This window comes from Rhinatrema bivittatum, chromosome 2 (assembly GCF_901001135.1).
Source record: "Rhinatrema bivittatum chromosome 2, aRhiBiv1.1, whole genome shotgun sequence".
In the NCBI taxonomy this organism is placed as follows: domain Eukaryota; kingdom Metazoa; phylum Chordata; class Amphibia; order Gymnophiona; family Rhinatrematidae; genus Rhinatrema; species Rhinatrema bivittatum.
The window spans coordinates 719851625-719872161 of NC_042616.1; the positions used below are offsets into that span (position 1 = coordinate 719851625).

At 49.0% G+C, this 20537-nt stretch overlaps 1 protein-coding gene across 3 annotated transcripts in view; it reads right to left on the minus strand.

The window, feature by feature from the left end:
- RGS22 (regulator of G protein signaling 22) overlaps positions 1 to 20537 on the minus strand; it is a 915000-nt gene that overhangs the window by 524775 nt on the left and 369688 nt on the right. For all 3 annotated transcript variants that reach the window (XM_029591789.1, XM_029591788.1, XM_029591791.1), the window contains exon 10: positions 3725 to 3896. In XM_029591789.1, coding sequence (XP_029447649.1) covers positions 3725 to 3896 — 172 coding nt within the window. The remainder of the gene's footprint in view (positions 1 to 3724; positions 3897 to 20537) is intronic.

Sequence of the window (20537 nt, forward strand, 5' to 3'; positions counted from 1 at the left end):
TCTGGTGTCCCCGGATCGGCAACAGCGACGGTGTTCGCGCGCATGCCACCCACATCTTTATCCACGTCATGGCGGGAACCTCGGGGGCGCCCCCTCTGAGAGACATCATCACATCCTGGGATTTAGCCTGCCCTTTGTTTGCTAACAAACTGAGTTAGCAAGGATTGGATTGCCTCCGGTCTAAGCTGCTCTGCCACTTCCCAGCTGCCGCAAGAAGCTCTCTCTGCCCTTCGGAGTAATTCTTCTCTAACCTGGGTACCCACTCCTCGGGGGACCTTCTGCTCTATTTCAGGTACCTATCGTGGGATACCGGGTACTCGCTCCTCGAGGGCCTGCTCTCCCTAATCTGGTGCCTGCCACTGAACAACCTTTGCCTGCCAGGACCTTCAACTATACAACTTCTGCTTCAGTGAGTACTAGCCCTTTCAGTCTGTCTCATCTTCAGCTTCAGTGCTCTGTGTCTACATCCGGGACCTGTCCCTGCTAAGCTGCGCTGCCTTTCTCCTGCTCGATGTGAGACTGGTCTCCTCTGCTGAGGACCCCTGGACTACTTCTACTGGGTTACCTTCACTGCTGCCCACTCCCCGGGCAGTACCATTGAGCTGTACAATAAATACAACTTCTCTGTGTCTGCGTGTATAGAGTCTAGCCTAGTACTGCGGTTCCTCACGGGGCTCCTCCCCGTGGGAGTGGCCATCACCGCAGTACCCAAGAATCCACTCCAACACCTCATAACCATAACAATTAGCATATCATGAAACCCCTGAAGACTGATATTGTCCTCACATATACAGTATGGGCCTGCTATTCCCTCCTTGCAGGCTCTTTCCATCAATTCTCTGGGGGGTGTGAGGTAGCAATGGGCAGAGAAGGCCCCCTCCACCCCATGCCCCAACTCTCATTGAGCTGAGGTTGGTCCAGTGTGGACCTGTATGTGATATCCGAGGCTTAAGTGTTACGAGCGCACGCGGGCGCGGTCGTCTCCAGCGGGTGGTGAGCCCTTGGGCCACGGCAGGACTCAAGGAGGAGCCCAAAGCCACACCGTGGAAGATGAGCTGAGCAGGCATGGGGAGCCAGGCGGGTACAAAAGCAGGGAGTCCGACCCTCAGCCGGACCTGCACGCCCATGGTAGCCAACACTGGGAAGTTGACTGATGAACGGTCTTCCGACTGTTCCCGGCCCTTTCGGACCTGCCGCTGGGAACGGCAATGGGCAGCAGGCCGGACAGAGGCGAGGGCAGACAGAGTCCTTTACACTGAAGACATCGTAGACAAGGCAGGTGCAGACATCGTAGACAAAGGCTAGAGCTGACATCGAAGAAGAGGGCTGGAAGGAGACATGGGCACTGTCCCAGAGGGCGCCCTACTCAGCCCACCCACGGGACTGAGTTGCGGACCACCCCGTCCCATACGCGCCCTACTCAGCCCAGGAAGGCTGGTCGCGGACCACACTGGGAACAGGAGAGCACCAGGAAAGGTCCAGTCGAGAAGGAACTCCGATGCCGGGACAAATGACATCCGAAGCCCCTTCGGCTGGCAGGCAGGGAAGCTCCAGAGCGCAGGGAAGAATCCCACCTGTTGGCCACTCCAGGGCCCAACAGGCCAGAAGGCTCAGGAGCCAGACAGGACGTAGGGCAGAACAAGCGGAACTGGATCAGGACATCAGGAACACATCAAGGCAGACGTCAATAACATCAGGAAGCAAACATCCGGACAGAGACAGGACAAGGAGCCATCAATACAAGGCAGACCACAGAAGACCTGGATCGAGGAAGAGGTACAGGCAACTGTAGCACTCAATCTGCAGGCCGACATCAGGACAGAGACAGGACAAGGAACCATCAAAGCAGGTACGACCACGGATGACCTGGATCGAGGAGGAGGTACAGGCGACTGTGGAGCCCGATCCGAAGGCAAGTTGCAAGTGACAAGAAAGTCTTTTTATACTGGAGGTTGTAGGCAACTCCCTGGGAGGAGTTTGCCAGGACCGCCCCTCACTGGCCCTATAAGTGGGGTAGAGAGCTGCGGGCCGGCCCCTAGGAGAAGGGCGTCGCCAAACAGGAAGTCCAAACGCAGAGGCATGCAAGCCACAGGCACAGCTAGGCCTCTCAGGCCCTGGAGCAAGTCCCGGATGGAACACAGGCGAGGCCCTGGCTTCGTAGCGGCCTCCGGCGGAAGGTGAGAGACAACCTGTAGCGCAGCAACAGGGGGGATCGTAACATTAAGACAAAAACAGAAACAAGCAGCGTCATAGATTATAAAAGTCAAACTGGGAGAAAATACTCTTTTTAAGTTCGTCAAGGCGCTTAAATTTGTAGCCAGACAAAAAAGAAAAAAAAATGCTCAAGTGGAGCCTTGGTTGTGGGGGGCTCCTCCAGATTGCCTGCGGAGCCTTCCTGATTGTTTTCCTACCCTTTGCCAGGCTGGGTAGGACAACTGAAAATCCAAACGGTATTTTGTATTGTTGTTTCTGAGAAAAGTAGTGGCTTCCCGCAGAGCTTGCCTGTTTTGTAGCATTGCAGTGGATAGGTTGGGGTATACAGATATGTCTTGCCCGTTCCATTTCCAGCTAAGTTGTGATCTGGCTGCCTGCGCTACCTGCTCCTTGATGGTATAGTCAGAGAAGCAGACTTGATATCGCGGCTGCAATTAGGCAGAGGAGATCTTAGAGTCCTATGTGCCCTATCGAATTTTATATCTGGGGCACTATAATCAGGCTTTGAATTAGTCTCTGTGAGCAGATTCAAGCAGAATCCCCTGACAAGCTCGTTACAGTCTTCTGGTGTGTGAGACTCAAAAAAACCGCAAAATCTCAGATTTCTCGACGGGCTCGGTTTTCAGGACAGCAATTTTAGTGTGCAGTAGTTGGGTGTCAGACTGAAGCAAGGCACAGAGCGATTTATTCTCTTTAGCGATCTCTGCATGGCCGTCCAAGCGGGTATCTAATTCATCAACCCGATGGCCTAAAGAGCTGATCTCTTCTTTTATATCCTCGATATGTGCCATTAGCTCCTGGCGGTACATTTTTATGTCTGTCCGAATAATTGCAAACCACTCTCTAAACTTATCGCAAGTGGGATGTTCTGACATTATAGGGCCTGCTGATTCGGATGCCTTCATATTTTTATTGGGGCTCAGGGTCCGCGATCGGGTGCCATCTTGGGCTGCCGGTTCAGCGGCTTCCAAGCCTTCAATCACACGTTGGCCCTTTTTGCTAGACGAGAAGTGCTGGAAATCAGGATTTTTTTTTTTCGTCGCCATTCTTGTACTCACTATTGATTAAGTGCAGTTTGAAGCTGCTTGACGTGCAGAAAGTGCTCGGATGGAGTCAGATGTTGAGGGCTGTGGTGGGAGCTGGCAGGTTAGGCAGCCATCTCTAGCTGTGACGTCACGGCCCCCCACAATGGCCCTTTTAAGTTTCAAAGCGCGCTGCGCACATGCACATCGAGAGGCCCCGGGCTGAAGCAGGGAGAGGGCAATGTCTGTTTATCAGCGGTGTCCCTGCTGCAGGAGGGCCCAGCCGGCGACAGGGGTGAGGCAGTTTGCAGGTTCTTCCCACGTGCCTCCAATTATAAAAAATATATTATATAATATATTATATTTATATTTAGAAGTGTGTCATGCCATCTCATTATACGTTTGATATAATGTATTAATTATATTAAATTAACAAAGTAATTGCAGCTTTTATCTACTAGGCAGAGTTAAGGGATTGCATTTTTTACCTGAGATGAGGAAATCCTTGGTACAGCAGATTTGGCTCTCAATGGTAATAATGTTATTGTTTGTGGAAAAGGGTTAATATTCTTCTTTGGTCTCAGCTGACGATTCCGCCATAGTTTAATTGCATCACTGGCATGTCCTAAAGCAGAATGGGTCAAACAATATCTAGGACCCCTATGAAAGAGGTGAAAAAAACCAAGCATTACATAACAAAGAAAGCATGAATTGCATTCACTATGGGGTAGATTTTAAAAAGCATTTACTCGAGCAAAACTGGTTTTTGCTCGAGTAAATACACTTTACTCAAGTAAGTGGGCTTTTCAAAATTGCTACAATATATGCCATTGAATTGTCCATAGGATTTACTCAAGTAAGTGCACTTTACTCGAGTAAATAGCTTTTGAAAATTGCTACGATAGTATGTCACATTTACATGCATAACTCCTTTGAAAATGACCCCCTATATCATATATGTAGGATGTAGGCAAGTGTATAAGCTATATTTAAAATTATAGGTTGTACAACACATAGCTTATGTGTTATTGAAATGATTTTGGACCACAGCAATGCATACTTTTTAATCTGAAAACAGTTGAATAAAATTCTAATACAATAGATAAGAAAGGCTATATTTTCAAGTAAGAAATGCAAATGGATTATTAATTCCAGAATTTCTCCTAGATAAAACCTTTTCTCTGTATTTTCTTCTCCTTTCTTGGCGTTAAGAACTTAAGAACATGCCATGCTGGGTCAGACCAAGGGTCCATCAAGCCCAGCATCCTGTTTCCAACAGAGGCCAAACCAGGCCACAAGAACCTGGCAATTACCCAAACACTAAGAAGATCCCATGCTACTGATGCAATTAATTTTGCCCAACAACTGCTACTGATGCAATTAATAGCAGTAGCTAGTCCCTAAGGGCCAGATTTTTAAACCTACGCGCTGGTGTAGATTTGTGCGCGCAACCCGGCGCGCACAAATCTACGCCCGTTTTTATAACATGCGGGATTGGTGGGTGCACACTTGTGCACCTTGCGCTCGCCGAGCCCTAGGGGAGCCCCGATGGCTTTCCCTGTTCCCTCCGAGGCCGTTCTGAAATCAGAGTGGCCTCGGAGGGAACTTTCCTTCTGCCCCCTCATCTTCCCCTCACTTCCCCTACCAAACCCGCCCCCCAGTCCTATCTAAACCCCCCCCCCCCCCAACCTTTGTTGACGTAGGTGGCGTGCGCCGGCTGAGTGCCGGAGGCCTCGGTCCCGCCCACTCCCCACCCATTTTTTCAAGCCCTGGGACATACGTGCGTCCCGGGGCTTGCGCGTGTCGCTGGGCCTATGCATCCTCTGGCATCAAATTCCAGAGCTTAATTGTGCGTTGAGTGAAAAAGAATTTTCTCCAATTAGTCTTAAATGTGCTACTTGCTAACTTCATGGAATGCCCCCTAGTCCTTCTATTATTTGAAAGTGTAAATAACCGATTCACATCTACTCATTCAAGACCTCTCATGTTCTTAAAGACCCCTATCATATCCCCCCTCAGCCATCTCTTCTCCAGGCTGAGTTAGGCAGAATGTGGCTGTATCAGATATGAAGAGATAAAGTTATATATGTCCTAACAAAAAGAGAATAAACTTCTATCAAAAGTCAGTAATTATGTTGCTTCACCTTGAGAGACAGGATGCTTGTGCCTCAATTGTTTTCTGAGCAGGAAATAGGGCCCTGACAAAAAAAATCACATAAAATACTAGAGATGTGAATCGTGTCCTCGATCGTCTTAACGATCGATTTCGGCTGGGAGGGGGAGGGAATCGTATTGTTGCCGTTTGGGGGGGTAAAATATCGTGAAAAATCGTGAAAAAATCGAAAAAACGTAAAATCGCAAAACCGGCACATTAAAACCCCCTAAAACCCACCCCCGACCCTTTAAATTAAATCCCCCACCCTCCCGAACCCCCCCAAATGACTTAAATAACCTGCGGGTCCAGTGGCGGTCCGGAACGGCAGCGGTCCGGAACGGGCTCCTGCTACTGAATCTTGTTGTCTTCAGCCGGCGCCATTTTCCAAAATGGCGCCGAAAAATGGCGGCGGCCATAGACGAACACGATTGGACGGCAGGAGGTCCTTCCGGGCCCCCGCTGGACTTTTGGCAAGTCTTGTGGGGGTCAGGAGGCCCCCCCCAAGCTGGCCAAAAGTTCCTGGAGGTCCAGCGGGGGTCAGGGAGCGATTTCCCGCCGCGAATCGTTTTCGTACGGAAAATGGCGCCGGCAGGAGATCGATTGCAGGAGGTCGTTCAGCGAGGGTTCTGGCGCCTCGCTGAACGACCTCCTGCAGTCGATCTCCTGCCGGCGCCATTTTCCATACGAAAACGATTCGCGGCGGGAAATCGCTCCCTGACCCCCGCTGGACCTCCAGGAACTTTTGGCCAGCTTGGGAGGGGCCTCCTGACCCCCACAAGACTTGCCAAAAGTCCAGCGGGGGTCCGGAAGGACCTCCTGCCGTCCAATCGTGTTCGTCTATGGCCGCCGCCATTTTTCGGCGCCATTTTGGAAAATGGCGCCGGCTGAAGACAACAAGATTCAGTAGCAGGAGCCCGTTCCGGACCGCTGCCTTTCCGGACCGCTGCTGGACCCGCAGGTTATTTAAGTCATTTGGGGGGGGGTTCGGGAAGGTGGGGGATTTAATTTAAAGGGTCGGGGGTGGGTTTTAGGGGGTTTTAGTGTGCCGGCTCACGATTCTAATGATTTATAACGATAAATCGTTAGAATCTCTATTGTATTGTGTTCCATAACGGTTTAAGACGATATTAAAATTATCGGACGATAATTTTAATCGTCCTAAAACGATTCACATCCCTATAAAATACTCCCCAGATCAACATCTAACTTCCTACAGGAACTCTCACTTAGGGCCAGATGCATTAAAGATTTTCTCCCATTTTATGTCTATCAGGAAAAAACTTAGTATATAAGAGCCATTGTCTAGACACTAAGGGTTTTTGAAGGTCCACTTAGGCTGTGATGGGTTTTGAAATGAAGTCAGTTTTGCTCTCTGTCTGTTGAGAAATCTCTTCTTTTCTGGTCAAGGAGACTAGAGGAAATGCAATCTGAAAATCATGTACCAGCAATAAGGATGATCAAAAGATTTTTGGAGTACAAATGTCCAGATTTTAGACTCAAGATTGAATTCTACTGTGACCACACATACTATGCATGGGCAGGCTCCCAACTCCTAAACTGTTGGACATATTCATTAATGTACTTCACTGAAAATTATGTTAGGTAAACTTACTTTCACTTTCTACACACACATTTTTGAAATTGTTGAAGAGTGTGATTATATTGTATCTAATATATTCAACAATTACAATTTTTTGTGATCCAACAAGTGTTCCTTAATAGGTGAGGCAACATCTCACTCTAATTACAATATCGTTAGGATATAGTTCACCCGAAGGGTCTCAATATAGTTACTGAATGAGAAGAGTGTTTTTAAACGCTGTCCATAGAACCAAATGAATGTTTGTTTTGCAGAATTATACACATCTATAGAGTTGTTACAATGCCAGGTAGGGTATATTATGAGGAAGTTTCCGGTGAGCACTGGGAAGGGTATAGAGGCACGATCGCATGCTCCTGAGAGAGAGTGACCCCTTGGGCTCCGAGGTGGCTCAGGGAGGAGCACCAAGACACACCCTGAGAGAGATGAGCAAGTACAGGCATGGGCGGAGCAAGAACACAGAAGGAGAATGAAGTGGGTCAACCCTCTGTTGAACCAACACGTACTAGTGAGGATAGACGGAGGCAGAGGGCTGGAAACAATGAGGCAAGGTACAGGAGTAGGAGATTCCGGACCCAAGAGAGTAAAAGAGTCAGAATACATAGGGGAATGAGGAATCCTGGAACTTGGATGAGAAGAGGACTCCTGGACTGGATGAGACTCTTGAAGACATGGAGACTTGGACAAGACGATACTCTTGAAGACTTGGAGAAGACGATACTCTTGAAGATGTGGAAGAGTGCTGTCCCTCAGGGCGCCCTACATAGCCCAGCGTGGAATGGTCACGGACCACCCTGTCCCACTGCGCGCCCTACTCAACCTGGAAGATTGGTTGCGGACCACGCGGAGAGCGGGACGTGCACAGGACGGAGAAGAGGGTCTGGGCAGCACTTGACAGAAGTGCAGCCGGAGAGAATACCAGTCGCCAGAAGATGGACCCCAGGGATGCCGGATATACTCCTGGAGGCCAACTGGGAAGGAACCCGGGGGACATCAAGGACTGTTGGTGGATTCTTCTGGATCGAGATAAGGAAGGAAAAAAGAGGGGATGCAGGAGGGGATGCCTCAAGCGCAGGTCATCTGGACATCTGGACATCTGGATCTCAGAACGAGAAGACAACTGGACTTCAGGTTCTCTGGACATCTGGACAGATGGTTGAGGAAGAAAGAACTACTGGACGAGTAGAGATCAGAGGGTCATGGAGAAGAGAGCGACAGACATCAAGACGAAGGACATCTGGACACCTGGACATCTTGTTGCAACTGTCCCTGGCCGACGGCTGCACTCCTCCTACCTCTCTCCTGTTGCTCCTTCTCTTGCTGTTAATGGACGTCTGGCTGCTGCGGCGTCTGTCTGCCGTCCTCTCCAGCATCCCCAGATCAGCTTGGGCGCTGCATCCCGCCATGCTCCGTCTGTACCTTAGGGTGCGCGCGCAGCGCGGCCCTCGTTCTTATTTCCTACTTGGTGCGAACCTCAGGGGCGTCCCCCTGTGATGACGTCACGCTGCCCGGATATTTAAAGCCTACACTGTTTGCTAGCCTTTGAGTTAGCAAGGGGATTTCTACGGATGGGATTAACTCTCCATACCCAGCTACTCTGCTTCCAATCTTCATTGGATTCTTAACGCTAATGGGGTACCTGCTCCTTGGGGGCCTCACTTGCTTTTCAGGTCACTATCAGGAAACCGGTACTCGCTCCTCGAGGGCCCATGTTCCCTGACTCGCTGCCTGCTCCTACCTTCTCTTCTACCTGGAAGAATACGCTATCTTCAACACCAGTGAGTACTACCATCTCCACCTCAGAGCTTTCCCTGGAACCAGGTACTCGCTCCTCGAGAGCCTGCCTCCATTCCAGCCCTGGTGGCATCTCCTACGTGGAACTGCTGTGTGAGTACATCTCCTACAAGCCTCTCAGCTCTCAGGGATCAGATACTCGCTCCTCGAGGGCCTGCTCTTCCTATCCTGGGGTTCTCCATACTGAGGCTTGTTCATATTCCACTGTACTCATTATTCTCAGTTCTTTTCACTACAGTACTGCTACCGGAGGAGTCGCTGTTCCAGCGCCTGAGGGATACTAGCCTAGCCGGGCTACTTTAACTACTCATCACTGCCACCTCTGGTGCCTACACAATATTGTCTAAATAAAGATCAATCTCTCTGTGTTTGTGTGTCCTCAGCTGAGCCTGACCTGTGGCCCCTCATGGGACTGCCCCCCGTGGGCGTGGTCAGCTGCCACAGTGTCCAAGGGTCCACCCAAACCTCACTAATTATAACACATCTGGATCACTTGAACCAGAGGACATCTGGACATCAGGACATTTGGGCGTCAGGAATGTCTGGGACATCTGGATACAGACGAGGAACCCCAAGGCTTACGGGAAGGGAAGCCAAGGGCTGGAACATACCACGAGGATGATTCGACGAGAAATGAAACCTTGAGCATCAGATGGAGACATCAGGAAGAAGAAGACATGAAGTCTTCTGGACGGGAGCAGCAAGATGGACCACGATGGAAGTGGTGGAAGTGGTGGAACTCCATGGACGAAGGAGAAGCGCCATGGAGGGTGTAACTCTGTCCAAAGGCCCTGGGGAACTGAAGCAGGGCCTTTATATAGGGCAGGACCAGGAAGAGCCCTGAAGACGTCATCTGGAGGGCACAGGAGTGCTTCCTGTCTCTGGCCCTTTAAGAAGAGGAGAGAGACGCTCGGTCGGCCCCTAGAGGGAGCCCTGGAGGAAGATGGGCTGAGCCGAGGCCTGTAGCTACGTCCTGAAGCACTGAGGAAGGAGGAGAAGGCCAGAAGCAGCTCCTGCTGCTGAAAAGGAGCTGCACTGGGGCTTCCTTCAGTCCCGAAGAAGAGGACGAAGCGGCGGCTCCCTGCTGTGAAGGGAGACTCCGGCGGCGGCGACGGCCTGTCCACAGGATGGGATCCGCGGACACGGACAGGGTCGTAACAGTACCCCCCTCTGAAGCCCCCCCAAAGCCTTTCAATGGCTGAGGGTGGAGGCAACTCCAATGCAAGGTGGAATGCTGGAGGTCCAACACAGGTCTTCAATGTTGCAAGGAGTTGAAGAAAGGACGAAGCAACATGTTGATGACTTGACGTAGACACAGGGAATACAAGAAGGAAAGTCCAAATAATATCAACACTGCCCCGAGGCACGGGGAAGCATAGACAGTCTCTGTTTAAAAGGATTGGCACTACCCCGAGAAGCGAGGAAGGGCAGACATTCTCTGAAGAGAGCGCACGCAGGCCCCCGAGGAGCAGGAACCTGAGCTAGAGGCCAGGGCGCTTGGTGAAACAAGAGAGTCCAAAGAATGTGGTACCAAAGGTAGAAAGCTTATCATAGCGGTATGAAATCCTTTGCTGAAAGGCTGGTACAAGTGAAAAAGTCAAGAGGACGAAAGCTCAAAGTTACCAGTTTCATTTCTATTAGGAGAACGAGCGGTAATAGCGACTCCTCTTAAGTCTGTAAAGGGAGAAAAATGTCTCTCAGGAAGACTACATATAGATGCATCTCCCGTATGGAAAAGGAGCAGTTCAAAAGGAGCATGGAAGTTGACAGATATCAGTACGGAACTACAGGCAGGATATTGATTCAGCATGTTAATTTCCAGATAGGTATTTGGGTAAGCCAGGATGGCATTTATAGTCCTTTACTAAGCAGTGGATGGATACCAGAAGAGCGGATGTAGCGAATTCATAAAGTCCTGTTCAGATTTACCAGCTCAGGACGCTGCAGGAAAGGATGCTGGAGGAAAATGACAGTGAACGCTGGATTGCAGCAACTTGCCTTGGCACAACAAGGAACCACAGAATACTGGTATAGTAGCTTGCAATGGAGAAAAGGTAGAACTTCCCACTTGTATGGAGCAACGCAGGATCAAGCTAGATCCAAAGTGAACTAGTCATGTAGAATTCAAGGGAATGAGAAGCTCCGTGGTGAACTTCAAACTTGGAGAAAAAGTTTGACTAGAAATTACTCCGGCAAGGAGCAAGGTGAGCAAGATGAAACAGAACCAGGTTTAGGGTGCAGGTGCCTCCTGCAAGTCGTTTTAGCCCAGAAACCTGGAATTGCTATAGAGAAGTCAAAGTTGATACTGGAGAAGGAAACCTGGGAGCAGGCACCTCCTGCAGGTTGTGTAGAACCCAGGAATCTGGAGTGCTGTGAAGTATACTCTGGTGAGATATCCTCTCGCCTGTAGCGACATCCTGAAGCATGGAGTAAGGAGGAGAAAGCTGGAGGTAGCTCTTGCTGCTGAAGAGGAGCTGCACTGGGGCTTCCTTCAGCCCCGAAGAAGAGGACGAGGTGGCGGAGGCTCCCTGCCATGAAGGGAGACTCCAGCTGCGGCATTCGGGCCACATTGATGGCTGGGTAACATCAAGCTAGGTTGAGAGAACATTATACAAATCTCATTGTTGTGTGAGTTTCCTCACTCCGAAAGACACCAAATCTTCACAAGAGTATACTGTTCTGTTCGTACATCTCACTCTGCATGTAAAAGTGGCCCCTAACCCCTACACTACTACCTAAACCTCACCTCAATTAACTAGGTGGGCCTCCTAAAGTAGCATAAATAGCTGCTTACTATGGTGCCACTGCCAGAGACTATCTCTCCCCGCCCCCCCCATCTCAAGCCCTTCCCCAGCCTAAAAATTGCAGTATAGGCATAAAGCATGATATTGCGCAACTTAATGCAAATTTAAAAAGTGTAGTTATTTTCGGCATTAAAGCTGTGCAATATTGTGCGTTATAGCTTCGTGAAGCCAGCCCACTTTTGCGGAAATCCCACCCCCCCCCCAATCCGTTTTAAAAATTTGCATCACGCCATGCGTTATGCTGCTTATCGTATGCGTTAAGGCGTTTTATGCATGCGAAAATGCCTTAATGAGTGCATTAACACCATAACGCATTTTGAAGAATGATGCGGTATGTTGGAAAAGAAGTCCATCTACTGAATTCAGGCTGCTTTACATAGCATTAATTCAATTTCACTAGAAGTATGCCCCTGATAAAGCCCATAGAATAGGTGAAACAAAGGCCTTTGTTGGGACTTGACAAATATACGAAGAACTTGATTAATATAACATAAAACTGTTACCGCGGCAGACCCGGGGCACGGCCCCCTCACCTTTCTACAGTGACTCCATCTCCTGGTTACTCCTCACTGGCGGTGGTGGGCCATCAGTTTTGTCCTCGGGCATCCCCCAGTACCACTGGCCCTGCCGCAGTCCCTGGTATTCCAGGTCCTGCCACCACTTCTCGTCGGGCCTCTCCACGTGGCCCACGGAGAGACGCTGCTACTCGCACCATGCCCCTCCCTAGGTGTGTGCACCATTGATGTTTAAGTAGGGACCACGGCGGGAACCTAGCCTCGGCACCAGATGATGACGTCAACCCAGCTACAGTACTTAAGCTCAGGCTCCGCTCCCTAGCATTGCCTTTGCAACAGGTCTCCTTGCTGGTCGAGTACTCATTGCCTCCTAGAGATTCATCTCATCTTTGCGTTCCTGTTCCTCATTGTTCCTGGTTCCTGTCTCCTTGTTCCTACCTTGCTTCATTCCTCGGATTGACTACACGGACTTTGACTTTGCTTTGTCTGACCACACCATTGACTCTCTACAAGCCCGGACCTCCGCTTTGCCTGACCACGCCATTGATTCTCTCCAAGCTCGGACCTCCGCTTCACCTGACCACGCCATTGATTCTCTCCAAGCTCGGACTTCCGCTTCACCTGACCACACCATTAACTCTCTCCAAGCCTGGACCTCTACTTCGCCTGACTACGCTATTGCCTATCTCCAGACCCAGACCTCTGCTTCGCCTGACTTCGCTATTGCCTATCTCCAGACCCAGACCTCTGCTTCGCTTTTTATAAAAACACATCTCCACTACAATAAATACGTTCAAAGACATCTGGCATCTATTCTTCTGTTGTTTCCTCCATGGCTATCATAAATCGCCTTCCTCTTTGCTTCTTGGGTCCATGCCTTGCATCGGATACATTATCTCCCATCGAGGATTTTCTATGGACCCTGCCAAGTTAAAAGGAATCTGAGATTGGCTGCAACCCATGGGTCTTAAAGCCCTCCAGTGCTTTCTGGGATTTCTAAATTACTATCGCCATTTTATCCCACACTATTCCACTTTGGCTGCACCTTTGACAGCATTGACTCGCAAGGGCCAAGACACTCAAAATTGGACTCCGGAAGCCATCGCAGCCTTCCATCGCCTCAAAGAGGCCCTCCACGCGGGGTCTTGTCTACATCACCCAGTCCCGAACCAACCTTTTCAAGTGGAAGTGGAAGCCTCCGCAATTTGGAGCTGGGGTGGTCCTGAGCCAATGCACTGCTTCCGGTTCTACAGTCCCATGTTCATTCTACTCCCACAAGTTCTCATCTGCGGAACAGAACTATAGTATTGGAGATCGCGAGTTACTTGCCATAAAATTAGCCCTTGAGGAATGGCGCCCATGATTAGAGGGCGCACAACACAAGTTCCAGCTGAAAAAAACCTCCGGGCAGATGCCCTATCATGCTCCTTCAAGCCTGAAGACACTCTGGAAGAACCCAGTCACATAATAGACCCAGCTTGTATCTGTCTATCGGTTACTCACCCAGTCCCTTCTGGGAAGACTGTCGTGCCTCGACGACTCCGAGAAAGAGTCCTCTGCTGGGTGCATGATTCTAAGTTTGCTGGTCACCAAGGGCGACACGAACCCTGGCGCTCCTCCAGTGGTTCTTCTGGTGGCCTACTATGGTCTCTGACGCTAAAGCATATGTCGAATCCTGTATCACTTGTGCACAGCAAAATCCCCCAGTCGGTCGACCTTGGGGTCTACTGCAACCACTTCCAGCTCCCGAGGAACCGTGGACCCACCTGTCTACGGATTTTATCATGGATTTGCCTTCATCTAAGGGTCATACCGTTATATGGGTAACCATAGACCGATTTTCAAAAATGGCCCATTTCGTCCCTCTATCGGGCCTACCATCTGCTCCTGAACTGGCATACCTATTCTTCCATCACATCTTCAGATTACATGGCTCACCCAAGGACATTGTCTCTGATAGATGTGTTGCCACCATCGCTGCTCTACGTCCTCACTCCACCCTCTTTACCTCTGTGGCAACTCCCTCCGGGTCTAATGGACGGCTGGCTGCTGCGGCGTCTCCATGCCATCTCCCTCCGGCATCCCCGGACCGGCTCAACGTTGCAGATCCACCATTTTGCCTGAAGACCTAGGGCGCACACAAGGGCACAAACCTCAGGGGCGTCCCCCTGAGATGATATCATCCGCTTCCAATATTTAAAGGTCTCTATTTCGCTAACAAACTGAGTTATCAAGGACTCGCTTCGGCTATCCAAGCTACTCTGCCTCCTCAGACTTACCAGAGGTACCCACTCCTCTGGGGCCTCGCTCTTTTCTTTACTTTCAGATTACAGATAGGAACCGGTACTCGCTCCTTGAGGGCCCATGTTCCTGGACACTCTGAAGATTCTCCACTGCTTGGAAGCTATCGCTGCTACAAACGATTGTGAGTTACCACCGCTCTCTCAGAGCTTTCCCTGGAACCAGGTACTCGCTCCTCGAGGGCCTAAACCTTTCCAGCTCCTGAGCTTCCTTGAGACCTTATGTGAGTTTTGCCATCTCTTTCTGTTCATGAACTCTGCCTATTCTGCCTACTCACTTTTCTACAGTTTCTCAACAGCTCAGCCATCCTGGATCGCTGTTCCAGTACCTGAGGGACTACAGCCCTGCCGGGCATATCAGCTCACTACTGCCATCTCTGGTGGTTTAAAAAACCTGTTTAATAAAAGAACTAATGTGTGTCTGTCTCCATACTCAAGCCTAGCCGGTGGTCCCTTTTGGGATTGATTGATTTATTTAATTTATTTAAGGTTTTTCTATACCGACATTCGTTTTTAGACATCATATCGGTTTACAGATAACAAGGATTCAGCAACAGAGCTTTACAGTATAACCAATGAAGTAAATTAACTATAGTAACAGTTTAACATATTAAAAATGCAACTAAGTAGACTATATTTGTTTAGTGCATAAGTAACAGGATATAATATGAAAGATAGTGGTTGCAAGATAATACAGTATAGTACCAAATATATTTACATTTGACTGGTATAAATTATGTACATTTGACCGGTATTATTATTGTCATTAGGTAATTAGTTGTGTGGGCATTGCCGTTCTCAGTAGGATAGAGCTCGGGTGTGTTAAAAGTCATATTCGTGGGAGGCTTAGTGATCTTTGAAAAGAGAACGTAAGGTGAGGTGTTAAGGTAGGGAGTGTTACTGTGATGGCAGTGAGTCGGGGTGGTATAGGAAGCAATTGTATAGGTGGTATAGGAAGCAATCTTGGGATCACTCCCCCGGGATATTCTCCCGGGGGCGTGGTCATCTGCCACTGGCCCAGGGATCCACCCACAACTATAACAGAGACTGCTAATCCCTAGTAGTTTCTGAACAGATTGCTAACTACTATCTGTTTGCTCCTCCCATCAGACAGCAGACTAATAACAGATTGCTAACTCCCAGCTCTAACACAGAGCTTTAATAACAAGATGTCCACAATTTGTTGCTAGATATTGGCACGCTCTTTGCCGAAAATTCGGTATCAACATCAGTCTAACAACTGCTTACCACCCCAAAGCCAACGGACAAGCCGAGCAAATGAATCGCTCTTTAAAGGCCTTCTTGCACGCTTACATCAATGACCGCCAAGACAATAGGTCTGAACTGGTATGCTCAGGCTTGTGAACCCTTGGGCCGACGGGAGGATGGTATACCTTTGGAGAAGATCCGTAGGTTCTCCCGTCGGGAGGCGAAGCAGGAACAGAAGATGTGACCAGCTGACCCTCGGCACTGTAGACAGAGACGACTGTGGAGGCGAACGAAGAGTCATGACGTTGAGGAACGGAAGTGTGTCTTCACCGCTGGAAGTCCGTGGTCCCCCCAGGAGGAGCCCGTAGGGACCCGGACCGCTGGAACTTAGGTGGACCTTTGAGAGGTCAAGGAAACGGACGATCGGTGCAAGGGCTGACTGGAGCTTCACCCCTGGAAGCCCGCGGTCCCCCCGGGAGGAGCCCATAGGGACCCGGGCCGCTGGGACTTAGGTGGGCCCTTGGAGACGATGGTCAGGAAGAAGTCCAAGGTCGAGTGCCAGAGGGTCGTCGCTTAGCAGTCTGAGGTCACACACCGAGGGATCACCGCTTGCCAGTCTGAAGTCACACACCAGGAATCACCGCTAGCCAATCCGAAGTCAGGAACCAGGAACACCAAGACGAAACAGGAACAAGGAATCAAGAGACTGGAACTCACCGAAGAAGGCAGACCTGACCAACGTAGTACGTTGCCAAGTCAAGGAATGAGCAGAGGAAGCCCCCTTATATACTTCCTCTGCCCTGGATCATTGGGAGCAGGTGAGTATCATTAAAGGGATCAGGTCCCTTTAAATCAGGCCAGGGGGCGCGGCCTCGCACCTAAAGATGGCGGCGGCCATCTTGGATTCCCTCCACAGAAGAAAGCCAGCAGAATGCCGCGAGGGAGGAGCAGGGACGGCTCCCCACCCGGTGGCCAGACCGCGGACCAGCCCCGGAGTGACGGGCACCGGCCCAGGGGAACAGATCAAGAGTTGCCGCGGCGGGTCGCCGCCGCAGTGGAGGTACGGGGCCGTGCCCATGGCCGTCCACGGGCACGGGACACAACATGAACTTCTCCCTTGGGCGGAGTTTTCTCACAACTCCCACGTCACCGTTCTCCATCGTCTATGGAAAGCAGCCAAGACCACCACTGCCCATACCTTTGTCACTACCATCCCCTAAAGAGCAGGCTACTGCGGATGCCCTCAAGGCTTTATGGGAACAGACGAATCTTCGCTTACATCAAGCCGCTTCCAGGGCCAAGAGAACTGCTGACAGTCATTGACGCTCGGCTCCTGAATTCCTTCCTGGCCAGAAAGTCTGGTTAAGTACTCGGTATATCCGACTTAGAATTCCTTCTGAAAGGTTCACTCCAAGGTACATCGGACCTTTTATGGTCACCTGACGCATTGAACCAGTTGCACATCAGCTTCGGCTGCCTTCTACGCTGGGAATATATACATTCCACGTTTCTCTTCTAAAACCTGTGGTCTTGTCCTGGCCTTCCCGAAAGGCTCCTGAACTACCTCCATTGGTGGCTGAGACTGATACGATCTACAAGGTACATGAAGTCCTCGACGTCAGCCATAGCGGCCACCGATGGGAATACCTTCCTTCTTGGGAGGGTTATGGACCCGAAGAAAATTCATGGGAACCAGCTCAGAACATCCTGGACAAGACCCTCCTCCTGAACTTTTATCATGCCCATTCGGGCAAACCCCGACCTCCAAGGGGGAGACGTAAAGGGGGGTACTGTTACGTGTGCCGTCCGTAGTTGACCGCAGCACAGCCCCCTCACCTTTCTAGAGTGATTCCAGCTCATGGTTCCTACTCGCTGGCGGCGGTGGGCCGTCAGCTTCGTCCTCGGGCCTCCCCCGGTGCCTACGGCCCTGCCGCAGCCCCTGCCATTCCTGGTCCTGCCACCAGTTCTTGTCGAGCCTCTACATGTGGCCCGCGGAGAGACGCTTCTACTCACGCTGCTCCCCTCCCTAGGCACGCGCACCATTGATTTTTAAGTAGGGATCTTGGCAGGAACCTAGCCGCTGCTCCGGATGGTGACGTCAACCCAGCTACAGTATTCTGCTCCCTAGTCTTGCTTTTGCAACAGGTCTCCTCGCTGGTTGAGTACTCGTTGCCTCCTACAGATTTGTCCCATCTCTGCGTTCCTGTTCCTCGTTGTTCCTGGTTCCTGTCTCCTTGTTCCTACCTTGCTTCATTCCTCGGATTGACTACACGGACTTTGACTTTGCTTTGCCTGACCACGCCATTGACTCTCTACAAGCCCGGACTTCCGCTTCGCCTGACCATGCCATTGATTCTCTCCAAGCCGAACCTCCGCATTGCATGACCATGCCATTGACTCTCTCCAAGCCTGGACCTCTGCTTCGCTTGACCACGCCATTGATTCTCTCCAAGCCTGGACCTCTGCTTCGCCTGACCACACCATTGATTCTCTCCAAGCCGGACCTCTGCTTCGCCTGACCATGCCATTGACTCTCTCCAAGCCCAGATCTCTGCTTCGCCTGACCATGCCATTGACTCTCTCCAAGCCCAGATCTCTGCTTCGCCTGACCACACCATTGTCTCTCTCCAAGCCCGGACCTCTGCTTCGCCTGACTACGCTATTGCCTATCTCCAGACCCAGACCTCTGCTTCGCTTGACTACACTATGGCCTATCTCCAGACACAGACCTCTGCTTCGCCTGACTACGCTATTGCCTATCTCCAGAGCCAGACCTCTGCTTTGCCTGACTACGCTATTGACTATCTCCATGATCTGACCTCAGCCTTGCTTGCCACTGCCTTCGGATTGCCGCCAGCCCTGACTCAAGCCTGCTCTTCGACACTTCTCCAGTTTACTCCCTGGACGTGGTTTACTCAGGCTTTGGCCTGCTCTTGCTCGAGTGCCCCCTGTCTGCCTCTATTCCATTGGCACTCAAGTTTCCAGGACTCTACCCTGTCCAGAGTAAGAATGTACCATCTCTCACTTGCTGTCTCTGGGTTGAACCAACTCTCACCTCGACTACACACAGAGGCCCACCTAAGTCCTGCCGGCCCCAGCACCCAAAGTCTCAATCCGTGGGGAACAAGGGCTGGTATAGGTGAAGGTCCAGCGGCCTCTGTCTATCAGTTCACTCCGCTTGCCGACACTTGGGACCCGTAGATCCCTACCTACAGGTTGCGTCAACCCCACCTCGGCCCAAAGGTCCACCTCCAACACAACAAAAACTAGGTCTGGAATTCATTTAAGCCAATACTGTGTATATCACGTTCAAACATTTCCATTTTATATATATATGTGTGATTATAATGGTATTGGATTCAATATATGTAATTTTAAATAATATGCAACAGTGAATGATATCATTTTTATTGCATGATTGAATGCGTAATGTGTGTGTATGGTATGTGTGGTAGAGTGACAAAATAATTTGTGTGACCTCTAATAGGTAAAGTAATTGATGTGGAGGTATTTAAAAAATATATATTCTTGAGCTATATATGGTAAGTTGATAACATGTAATAAAGATTTTTTGTACATTTAATAATATTTTTTAGATATTAATGGATATATATATATATCTATATCTATATATAGATATAGATATATGAGAGTATTTAGTGAAAACTTGTAAGTAGAAATATTTCTTTCAAGAAAAGAAGTCTAATGCATAAACATCAAAGATGAACTACCTCTTATATTGAGTAATAACTAATAATCTTGATTCAAGAATCATTTATAAATGAGCTCAAAATTTCTTATTTTCAAAAGCTTTATTACACTCTATTTCATCTATCAAAATATGCTTTTTAATTTTACTAATTTACCCAGATTTAACAAATCTAGAGCTAACCACCATTATGTAGCAATTCAGAACACTACATCCCTTTCGCCTAATGGATAAGTGGTAATGCACATCTCAATAAGTAACTTTTTAAGAATGCCACAATGAGATAAAGCTGGATGTTGAGCCTGTTGGCGAATTCCAGTCAAGGGGTTTTCCTTGTTTAAACGGATTATATACCGGTAGTGCTTTGCATTGTCCCCCCTGATAAAGCCTTTGGAAAGGTAAAACGAAGTCCTTTGTAGAGATCTTGTCAATATTTTGCAGCAATCAATGAATAACCGTTTTTGGCTTCACTTGTGACATCTTATAGCAGCTATTGAGAAATTACCGGTGAAGAATCGCTTCGAGGATTTAATTGTGTGACACCTTAAAGCAGCCATTGAAAAACCAGTTTCACTTATGATACCATTATGGTCATTTAAGGGAAAATGGAAATTTGTGTGGTGCTATAATAACAAATACTAGCAAGATGAGAAATTGAAAAGGCACCGTCGATTTATTAAATCCTACAAATAACTGTATACAAGTATTGACTTATAGCTTGCCACTTGAACTGATTAGAACATTCTTATAACAGAGGAAAACTGATGTTAAAATTGTTCTTTTTAGGCAATTTATTTTTTGTAAAAAAGGATTATCCAATATTTTTAATTGTGTTATAAATGGTATAAGTAGTGGTGCGAATGGAATGCTATTTTGTGTTTTGAGATATTTATTAAATCTAAGTAAATTAGTAAAATTTAAAAAAAGGTTTTGATACATGAAATAGATTGTGATAAAGCTTTCATAACTTTGAAAAATTTTGAACTCATTTACAAATTATTCTTGAATCGAGTTTATTAGGTTACTCATAATATAGAGATAGTTCTTCTTTGTTTTGAAATTTTTTTTGTTTTGAAAATTTTGTTTTGAAAATTCAAAAAACAGAGAGGGTTTTTTGAATTTTTTGGAAACTCAACTTAAATTGCCTGATCCGCAGGCGTCGCGCCTCTTTAATACGGACCTCCGCTGCTGACTCTGCTGCCGCTGCTGTGAACC